At 35.6% G+C, this 11,490-nt stretch overlaps 1 protein-coding gene across 1 annotated transcript in view; it reads right to left on the minus strand.

Annotated features, from left to right (window-relative positions):
- Positions 1-9,623, minus strand: part of LOC119065702 (ovostatin homolog 2-like) — a 43,995-nt gene extending 34,372 nt beyond the window's left edge. The window contains exons 1-7 of the mRNA XM_037167833.2: positions 9,591-9,623; positions 4,752-4,901; positions 3,925-4,081; positions 2,401-2,453; positions 1,972-1,992; positions 1,387-1,555; positions 804-888 (exon numbers count right to left, since the gene is read on the minus strand). Of these exons, the coding sequence (XP_037023728.2) occupies positions 804-888; positions 1,387-1,555; positions 1,972-1,992; positions 2,401-2,453; positions 3,925-4,081; positions 4,752-4,901; positions 9,591-9,623 (668 nt within the window). The remainder of the gene's footprint in view (positions 1-803; positions 889-1,386; positions 1,556-1,971; positions 1,993-2,400; positions 2,454-3,924; positions 4,082-4,751; positions 4,902-9,590) is intronic.
- Positions 9,624-11,490: the final 1,867 nt, after the last annotated feature.

The following is an 11,490-nucleotide window of genomic DNA, read 5'->3' on the forward strand; positions in this document are numbered from 1 at the left end:
CCAAAAAGAAAATAAATATTCCTCAAGTCATATAAGAACTTTTTTTACATTAAGAGTATTCAAATGAATTCAACTAAATTGATAAAATGCCTTCTTTTTTCCAAGACATTTGCAACAATTTCTTTTCATTTCTCTTTTGTTAATGAAAACACCCAAGACAATGAAGGTTCAGGGAAACAGGTAGTTTTGCACCAGCCCTAGGAACTGTACTTTGCAGTAACATACTTGGTGAGCAACGTGACAATCAAAAGACTGAAAGGATATTACACATTTTGTTTGGGTAATTCCAATTCTGGAAATCTTTCTTAAGTAATTTTTAAATCAAAACTACTTCTTACAGACTTACACACAAAGACACATACTATATTATTATTTATTACTAGAAAAACAAAATGGAATAGCTTACATGTTGTAGAATACAAGAATGGTTAAGTAAATTTGGAATGACCATATAGAGCCATTTGTGTTGGAAGAAAAACTGGAGTTCATGAAAAGACTGCCATACTATAGGAACTTGTTTTCTTAATTATAGTGGGTAGAAAATTATGATTGCAATTGCAGAAACTTCATAAAAGTTAAGAGGAAAATAAATCCCAGGATTAATTGTGTCAGAATTAATATATAGGTAATTTCTTATGTTTTTCTTTGTGTTTTGAAAATATCTTACACTGACAATTCATTTCTTGTCTGATAATTTTAACTTAAGCATATAAATAACTAAAGTTACATTGTTAATTTCATTTCTCATTCTCTCTGAGTCTTGTATTGACCTGTGGAGTGAAATCTCCTGAGTAAGTACTTACTTAGCACATGCACCCACTGGGAATTCTTCATCAGAAATAGTTACTGTTTGCGGTACACTGACCTTTACTTCAAATTTAGGCAACACTGGAAATAAAGGGAAACAAAGTTCAGCCCCCCAATCACTGGGGAGCAAAACATCACAATTATGAAACTAAGTATGCTTCTGTGCACAATATTTTCCTCTGTATACATCTGTATAAACCATCCTTCAATTGCCTCAAATTCAGTGCAGTACTGGTAAGCGATGGTGTCTCATTAATGATTAATTATTCCCCTTTCCTTTCTCTTCTTTATTCTCATAACTTTACATTTCACTTGTTGTAATCCTTTAGATTTTTCCTGGAAGACTGTGTAGATTCTATAAAGTGAGATATTTCTTAGGAAGAGAGGACAGGGGCCAGAAAAAGGACGCTGGCGAGCAGTGAGCAGCAAGAAAGATGACAAAGCAGGAAAGACCAGGAAAGGAAGGTGGCAGAACACCAAATCCAGCTTCACGGACGATTCCTAATCCTAACGTAAAAATTACTCTGTTGGATCCTTTGAAATCTTCGTGTATGTAGAACAACTATAAGTATGGGATACCATATCTATCCACGGTAAATGGGTGCATCAGCATCTCTCCTGATGTCCTTTTCACAATGATGGAGTAATCGCCAAACATTGGTTCTGAGATCAGTTGGAATGAGAGTTGGGTAATATTTTGAAAAGAAGACACATTTTTCCATTGAAAAATGGCATTGTTTTGAGGATCCTAGAAAATAAAGAAGGTATAAAAACAGAAGCCATACGAGAGTGTTATCCTTTCCTTCATGTGGGTACTCTGTGTGGTTAAGGGAAGTAAAGAAAGTTCTAACATTCTATTGAACTGGTAACTCAAATTGTAAAAACAACATAATTTCCTTAGATGTTCAGATTCAATCTTACAGTGTATTGCTCTTAAGTGCAAAAGAGAGAAAAAGCATAATTCTAATTCTAAAACCTAAGTTACTGCATTTGTCACAAACCTTTGACTAAAAGTGACAGCCCTCTGTGTAGATCTTCGTCCAATGTGTTGCATTGTGTATGTAAAGATTTATCTGAATTTATGACTATGCATAATGAAAATTAGACGTAAATCACTATTTACTGAATATTTAAACTGATGGGAATGGAAAACCGATTTCTTACCTGAAGTGTGATTAAAGGATACTGAAAGAGGGAAAAAATGCAAGTTAATATTGTAACAGTGCATTGCTTTTTGGCCACATATTTGCATTTATAAAGGCTATTTGAAGTAATTTAAGTATCGAGACTTAGCCCTCATTTTCTCAGAGGGCAAAGTTTCTACTACTACAAGTAAACCCATGTTTTACCATTAACATGCAACCCATGCTTTCCCTACATAATGAAAAGTCTTAAAGAAGTATAAATTAAGTCATGATGAGGAAAATTTTTATGTTTAAGTGTGAGATCTACCAGTCAACCTACACCTATATAGTTCTCCATATTACATCTATTTCCATACTTACGAAAAGCTTTCTGACGACACTTTATATTGCAATAAATTTGTTTAATTTGATTAAATTTTAATACACCATTAGAAATTATGGAACTCACCAAATCCTCAACAGGTTTGAAATTGGTATTCAGTGTCACAATGCGAACTTGAACTAAAAGGAAACAGAGAGGGGGACAATTTTTTTTCTTATTATTTCTCTCCCAAGTATTCTTGCTTACAAATAGACATGAAAATTAATTGCCTTTCTATGACAGAATACTGTCTTCCCTTCTCCCCTAGCTCTGACTTGATCCTTTGAGGTTGGAATTTCATTTGGAAAGATGTCTTATTGCATGTTTGTAATTCCTCATGTTGAGGATGCTGGTTGCTACCAAAGCTGACACCAGCTGCTGCCACTACTGGGACTGGTGGCAGAGTTACTCATAGAAGGACAGAGGTAAAATATTTATGGTAGGAGTTTGACATAATTGTTCTGGAAAAATGTACTGATGCTAGTAAACATTACAGTATATTAATTTTAGCAGAATTCTAGAACACCATTCTAGCTATTTTTGGACACATACCTGCCATCATAGACCTTTAATAAGTCCAGAGAGAGAATATAATACAGTAAAAAATCTCACCATATAATTCTGCTTTCATCAATTTATTTCGTTTCAATCAATCAAAACATATATAATATTAAAATAAAATATATAGATGCTCTTATTCAACCCTCTGCTTTATAAATGAGAAAACAAAAAATCTCTAACATCAGAATTTGATGGACAGAAGCCAATCATTTATTAAAAGAGTCAAGATAGCCCTGGCTGGTGTAGCTCAGTGGATTGAGCGTGGGCCTGCAGACAATTGAGGTTAGATTCCTAGTCAGGGCACATACCGGGGTTGCAGGCCGGTTCCCTGCAGGCCAGTTCCCAGCAGGGGATGTACAAAAGGCAACCATACATTGATGTTTCTCTCCCTCTCTCCTTCCCTTCCCCTCTAAAGATAAATAAATAAAACCTTAAAAAAAAGAGTCAAGATGATAAAAACATCTTTCTGAACCCTTGTTTGGTGTTTGTTTCTGCTATCTTTTATCTAAAAAATAAAGAAAATCATAGGGTTTTGCTTTGGTTTTCAGATTTATGGTTACTTCTACTGATATGAAGAATAGTAATAGTAATAAAATGTCATTTATGGAGTCTTTACTATGTACTAGGTACCGTTTTACACTGACTATTCTTACAATATTTGTATAAGGCTGATACTTTAATTATCTTCATTTACAGATAAAAACACTGCATGTAAATAGAGATTTAACTTTAGCTTACCCAACTAGCAAATTATGGAGCAATAATTCAAGCCAAATAATTTTGCTCCACATCACGTGGTATGTAAATCAGTCACTAAAATTTGTACAAAGTAATAGCGGCCTATTTTAAGAAGCAAAGCATTCAAGTTACTGGATTTGGAGGGAATTATTTTATAACTGACTCAGTCAACCAGTAAAAAGTCTAGAAATATATGATCCCGTAACATAAAGAATAAATGTAAGACTAAAATTCCTGTGTTTGGCTTGCTCTAAATTTGAAGACCGTGTTCCCAAAGTCAGTGACACAAAGAAAACATGAATACTGACTCACCCTCCTCTCCAGGTTTGTAGATGGGTTTGTCTGTCTGCACAAAGGTCACCGTCTCTTGCAAAATGAGTGCAACAGACCTCCTCTCAAAGATTTTAACAGTGTCTCCCTCAGCCAGCAAAGTCACAAAGGCTAACCGTTTAGAGGACTTTTGAGAAACCTGTTTATGTTAGAGAATAGAGATCGGGACAATTATCTTTAGGTATTAAGAGTGTGAACAGTGAATGTCTTTGTTTAGTTTCTCAGCCTGAGGGAGCCTTATAAGCCCCTAAGGCTTTTCTCTCTGTGAGAGAGCTTCGGCCATTACTTGTTACAATTTCTTTATCTGGCATGAGAAAAGTTTCTAATAAACTTTTTATGTTTTCCTTCTATTTTTCTGTTGACCTAAGTTCCAATTATGCTGCCCTACATTCTGTTTTCTCATATTTTTAAACAGTTCTCTCAAAAAAGCAGCAATTATGTCCTATAATTGCCCCCATAATAGAAAAATGGTAATATTTCACACTTGTTTGCCTATGTTAATTTTTATTTTTTGCCTCTCAGAAATTCTCTAGTTTTATTTCCTAACTTCCATAATTCATCTGAAATCCAAGTTTGTTATTCTTTATTTTTGAAAAAATTTATTTTAATTTTGTTCAAGTAGTTTTCTGTCTTTTACTCCCATCTCAGCCCTCCCCAGAGCTCCCCACCTCCCTCCCATTTCACTCCCCCTAGTTTTTGTCCATGTGTCCTTTATACTTGTTCCTGTAAAAGTTTGTTGTTCTAATAATTTTAAATAATAATTTCATCTTCCCACCTAAAGTTCTGAAATAGTCAATTCAGTACCTCACCTTGAAATCTGCACAGGCATAGAAGTTCTCCTCATCCACATACTGGTCAAAAATAGTGGTATTAACTTCATCATACTCTAAGACAATACTCAAGGATACAGACTCATTAAGATTTAAAAGGTGGAGACAGGCCTTTTCTGTAGAATGACTCTGAATCACAGAGGAGACCCATAGAATATATTGCCTATGTAAAGAAAGTGACCAACACTCTGAATGTACAAGAGAAATCCAAAACATGCATAAAAAGTAACATTAGCTTATTAAAATAGTCCTGAAACATACACAGTTCTCATCATGTTAAACTCTGAGTATGCAGAGTGAGATAGCTTAAGAAAAAATATGTCAATTCCCTTCATACGCTTGTTTAAAATTTATAAAGCAAATCAGCACTCAGTCTCAGAAGTGGTAAAATACCAAATTTTAACGCAGAACATATTTAATAGGGTTGCTTTGCTAGTACTTTAATATTAATAAAGAGCATAATATCCCCTTACGGTTCTGAAGCCACAGCAACAGTAAACGGAAGCCAAAAGGTGCTTAGAAAAATGATGGGCAACATTTTATCCCAACGCCTAAAACAATAAAGAACTCAAAATAAATATTCTTTCTGTCTCTTGGTCTCTTTTCCTCTTATTAGAAGTCAGCTGCCTCAACTCTCCACTGTCTTTCTGTCCTACTCTGCATCTGTCTGTCTGTATGGTGTTGCTTTTATAGCCACGCGATGAGAGATCAATTACTTTCTTGGAGCAAATATGAGAACCATCAGTCACACTTAAACCACCTTTCCCATTATTGCTCAAGTCTTGTTACCTGATACAGGACTTCCTTCCTAAATTCACTGATGCTGCTCTGTTTTTGGAATTAACAGCACAGGTGGACAGGAAGAAAGAGAAACAAAGAAAACAGTTGTGTGACGCTTAGGAGTTCGTTAATTTAATTTAGCACCTCACTCACAGGGCTGATGGCAGTATCAAAAGCATTATTTTTTTTAGGAATCAGCACTTGAAAGAAAACTGCCCCTCCAAAGAGCCACGGCTATTCCAGTGCCCAAAGGTCAGTTTTCCAGGCGTCTGAGATAAATGCCATATCTGATGTTGCCAAAATCCAGATGCAAACAGGTATCTCAATACTGGCTCATTTTACAAATAATTAAAACTGGTAAGTTACTTTTTGTAATTTTATAATATAGAATACAACATTTAAAATGTTGATACATATTCAACATTTACTATAATTTTCTTTTTTTTATTTCAAGGGCCTTTGTCCTTTTTTTTTAATTGATGTTTAAGTACAGTTGTTTCCATTTTTCCCTCACGACTCCCCCTAACCTCAGCTATCTCCACCTCCCACCTTTGATCCTACCCCCTCTTGGCTCTGTCCATGTGTCTTTTATACATGTTTCTTGACAACCTGGTATAATTTTCTTATAAAGTTTTTTTTAAAAACAATATTCAGTATCCTTTTATATTCTAAGTATAAGAAGAAAGGAAAGAAAATGTGATAAATATGTGTGCATGCACTAGTCACTTTTGGAAAAAATAATTTATCATAATTTTGATTGCAAAACATTTCTATAAGGTAAATGAGCCATACCAAAGAAAATGGCAACCTCTTGACAGAGTCTCCAGTGTGACAATTCTCCCATTTACTGTGCTTTGTTTAACATTCTTTCTATTTCAAATGTAGATAGAGTTAATGCCTCTGGCTTGAAAAATATTACATTGGGTAACAAAAGACATAGACTTGTGTCAGTTTTAGAAAGAGGATTGCAACACTGGGTCAGCAAATGCAAAGGAAAAGAGCAACACAGCTACTTCTAATAGAGGGAGGATGTAATGGGAGGTGAAATAGAGGGCAACTATGAGACCTAGGGAATGTGACAACAAGGGTTCCTTGTTGACCACATTTCGTACTTCAAGGCAGAACTGTGTTCGTGACCACTCTGACCATATTTTCATTTCAGTTGAATTAAAACATTGCCCCTTTTCTGTACCTGTTTAGGGGTCTCGTGTTTTCAACTGTTGACCTGCCCTACCAGCTTTAATATTTACTTTCTTTCCACTGGATCACTGAACTGTTAGTCTCTGTTTTTGACCAATACCTTTCTGTAAGTCCCTTAAGCTTGTTATTAGAACCACTCTCCACACTCCACTCTCCCTGCTCATGAAATAAATTAAATCACTAGCCTCCAAAACAATCAAAGCTCACAACTTTCATTCATCAGCATTTAAGACAAGCAGCACTACAATGCAGATTGTTTATAAATTGAGGCAACCAGTTCTTTATTCCCAATGCTGACAAATCTAAAGTAATAAAACTTCTTTAAAATAGTTTTTATTTTTACAAACATGATTTTTTTCTGAGTAAATGACTCAATTTGCCTAATCTGGTTAACATGGCCCTGAGGTTAATGGGATCATAATTCAGAAAGTTCAGATATGAATCCAACAAGATAAATGGTATTTATTACCATTGCTATTTATTAGCAATAGTGCTAGCTTCTAAAGACAACACGGTGAGTAAGACACAGTTCTCTAAAAGAGTTTCCTTCTGGGAGAGAAGGGAAGAAAAGAGGAGGGAAGGGGAGGGAGGAAGAATGGGAAGTGGGGAGGAGATGGAGAATGGCCATAAAGCAAGGGAAGCTGTTAAGAGAAAGGGTGTTTGTGGAGTGTTGTGGGAAATGAAGCGACCAAACACCGAGGGATTTTGGAGTACGAGGTTTATTTTACATGCATGGGCTCAGAGGAGTCAGCCTCCAAATTCTGAGCAATGAACAAAGGATTCCTGGGGTTTTTATAGATTAGGGTCTTCTTGTCTACGTGGCAAGGCGGGATACAGAAGCGGAATGCGGAAGTTAGTTCTATTTACGGGGTAGAGGTTAAAGGCTCCCATTATTCAGTTCCAGGGCTCCAAGGACACAGAAGCAGGGGTGTTAATCTCAGTCCTAGCTAATGCACTGTTGTTTACTTATCCTAGACAGCCCCATCATTCTCCCCAGGGCTCCTGGGGCCTGGGCAAATAAAGGTTAAACAGAGGTTTTTCAAAGTTTCCCATATCAGAGGGCTTAATAAATACCAGGCAATGTGCTAGGCACTCCTACTGACTGTATCTCATTTCATCTTCAGAAAATACCATTTTAAATTTATTATTTATTCTTATTTTATAAATAAGAAAAATACAGTATCAGAAAAAGTGATTAATTTTCATAGAGTTCCCCAGATGATAAGTGATTGGGAAGACTATCTTTTAAGAATTATAAATTAAGTGAGATTGAAGGATATTTTCACAAGTAATAATACAATGGAACATGGATTAATGTACTATGTTCTAAATGCTCAGTATGTTTGTACTGAACAAAGGGATACATAATAGAAAACAGATGTTGCATCATGACCACTTACCAGACTCAATACTTTTTTAGGTTTTTGGTGTTTCCTGCTATGGAAATACTTTTTCTAACACACTTATATAGTACTTATTTATTGATTACTTTACTATCTGCTGGAATTATTGTAGATGTTTGCAGTGAAGAGGCGAATGTAAGTTTTTGGATTTATTCTATCAATAAAAATAGAAACTTAAAACAGATTGCACAATTAATTACTTCACTCCAGTTAAGGTAAGGGTTACAGAGGAAAATGAACCATAGGGCTTCATGAGAATGTACATTGGGGAGGATTTAACATCGGACCGGGTTGTGATGGTAAACAGATGAGTAAGACCACTTAATTTTTTAGATCAGTTCACTGTCCACTCAGCAACATATGTAAACATAAATTGCAATGCCATGTGATACAAAGACTATCCTACTGAAACTGTGAGCAATGCTGAATGGAATCACATTAAAAAGATATATGGGGAAATTAGAAAAGAATTTAATAAGGAGATTATGAGTTGGAACTACTAACTTGATTATGATTTTTTCAGATAGAGTGGAAACTGAAAAAAATTTACTGCAGTTACAGCTTTTGAAGAAAAGTATGGTTAAAAGTAAATATAATAATATTTTTAAATGTTTTAAAAATAGTAGGTTTACTTTTGGTGAAGAAAAGAGTGTGGTATGAAATGACATTCAGTAAGCCTACAGATAAAGGGTTGTAATTGGCTTGTAAAAAATGTTCCTCTTGCGTAGAAGTTTGAATGTTATTTTGAGGAGTAATGAATATAATGATTCTGTACTTCATAGAAAACAGAAATGAGTGAGAGTAAATAGTTGTTAAAGAAGTATGAGTCTGCTCAAAGCCTGTCCTAGGTTACTGAGGTGAGAGCTTGAACGATGGCAGTATTAAACAACATATTTGTACTCTAATTGTTAGAACTTGAGGCGGTTTTGATATGGGGAGGAAAGAGAGAGGAAGATTGACACCGATCATGAATGCTGTTGCAATTAGAAAAGAGAGGGAAGACAAAGTGGACATATAGATGAAGTGGTTATTTACGTTCGGCATGGTGTGAGGTTATTGCACTACAGCAGGGATGTGATACCCAGCAGACCATTAAAAGAATGAATCTGGTGCTCTGAAAAAAAGTGGAAGATGTGGGTAGAGATTTAGGAGTCATCACACCATATAGATCATGTTTGATATCACAGATATTGCTAAACATATACAGAAAACTATTTACAAGTGGAAAGAAGATAGCCAAAGGTGGGAGAAAGACTTGTGAAGATTTGGTTGGCTACTCGGCTACTCAAGCTTGGTGCTCCTCATCAGACATGGGACAACATTGGTTTATTTTCCCAGCACCACTGAGCTGATTTTGAGGCAAAGCCTTGAAATGTTACTTTTTAATTTAATCTGTATGTATTTTTTCCATTGCCATGAATTCCCACACACCTACTTCTGTGCCAGCAATCACCACACTCTTGTCCATGTCCATAAGTCCTTTTTCATTTTCACTCAGTCCCTCAACCCCTTAACCTCCCCTCTCCTTAGCTGTCATCTGCTCTCCATCTATGAGTCTGTCCCCATTTTCCTTCTTAGTTCAGTTTGTTCATTAGATTCCAAATATGAGTGAAGTCATATGGTATTTGTCTTTCCCTGACTGGCTAATTTCAGTTAGCACAATGTTCTCTAGGTTCATCCATACTATCGTGAAGGGTAAAATTTTCTTTTCTTTATAGCCAAGTAGTATTCCACTGTGTAAATACCCCATTGTTGTCTGATTCATCTATTGATGGACACTTGGGCTGCTTTCTTGTCTTGGTGATTATAAGTACCACTGCAATAAACATAGGGGTGCTCATATTCTTTTGAATTAGTGTTTTGGGTTCTTTCAGATATGTTCCCAGTAGGGGGATTGCAGGGTCAAAAGGCAGATCTATTTTTAATTTTTGGAGGTATCTCCATACTGTTTTCCACAGTGGCTGCACGAAACTGCATTCCCACTAACAGTACAAAGGGTTCCGGTTTCTCCACAATGTTGCCAGCACTTGTTGTTTGTTGATTTATTGATGACAGCCATTATGACAGGTGTGAGATGATACCTCATTGTGGTTTTAACTTACATTTCTCTGATGACTGTGACATTAGCATCCTTTCACATGTCTATTGGAAATGTTATTTAGGCTTTGTATATTTTACAAATTCTTGAAACAACAAGGGAACATTTTCCTGGTTTTCCCAACTGCATAAATAATGATAGCTCATTTTAAGTGTCAGAAATTTAAAATCGATTTCATAGTTCCTGAGACTATCTTGAACTTCTAGTTCACCCTCATGAAATGTTTAAGCAAACACTACAAATAAGAGTGTTGCCCAAGACCAGTTATGTATACTCTCAACTACATTGTCAGGTTCCCGATTTTGCAATCCATTAACAGGGAAGTCACCCTTTCCTTACAAAGGAACAACTTGCTTGGCAAGTGAAATTGCCCGTATTGCTCTCAGATGTTTATCTTCTGCAACAATGATTAACTGTTATTAGAATTGCTAAGAAATTTCTAAAACCCACCTGCAAATGAGTAACACCCACCCCCCCAAAAGGAATGGGGGAGAAACAGATGGGTAATGAATGGACAAGTGAATACTTATGATGTGCCTGGGTTTCTAGAGTCACTTGTTTTTCAAGTGGGTAAAGTTCAACACTGTTAAGAATAGGATGTTACCCTAGGCCACTCAGGGTCAGTTTTTATAATTCCTTTTGCCCAAGTGTTCACCACCAATCTTAAATACTATTGCTTCACCTAAACAGAAGACAGACAAAGAGACAAAGGTCAAATGGAGTCTTACCAAATGTGACCAACAACATGGTACTTCAGACATCTTGAGTTTTATAATTTTTTCTTTACTAGAGAAAATATTAAAAGCTTGGGATGAATGCTAGATAAGGTAGGAATAGGATGTGTAATAATGATAAAAATGTAATGTAGTATTCACAACTATGTAATCCATTGTCGAAACCAACATCTCCCTGGATATTTCCATTACAATCCTTGGAGAAACATGGCCTTTGAAAACACTTGGACTTCAGCTAATGTTACCCATTCAATACAGAGACTTATTCTTTGGCTTAACAATATTTTGTTAATTGTTTTAGATTTTGTGATTGAGTAGAAATAAAAATTAATATATGTAGTTTATTTTCTTCATGAATAGGGTAATATAATTGGTGAGATAAGCACAAAATAAACTCCAGGTGGTGTAAATGCAATAATAGAGAAAGATACATTTTAGAAAGTTTTCTATCTGGAGATTGGCGGGATGAAAGAGGATCATACCAAGAAGATGTCACTTGATAA

Source organism: Artibeus jamaicensis, unplaced genomic scaffold (assembly GCF_021234435.1).
Source record: "Artibeus jamaicensis isolate MK-2021 breed Jamaican fruit bat unplaced genomic scaffold, CSHL_Jam_final contig_233, whole genome shotgun sequence".
Taxonomy (NCBI): domain Eukaryota; kingdom Metazoa; phylum Chordata; class Mammalia; order Chiroptera; family Phyllostomidae; genus Artibeus; species Artibeus jamaicensis.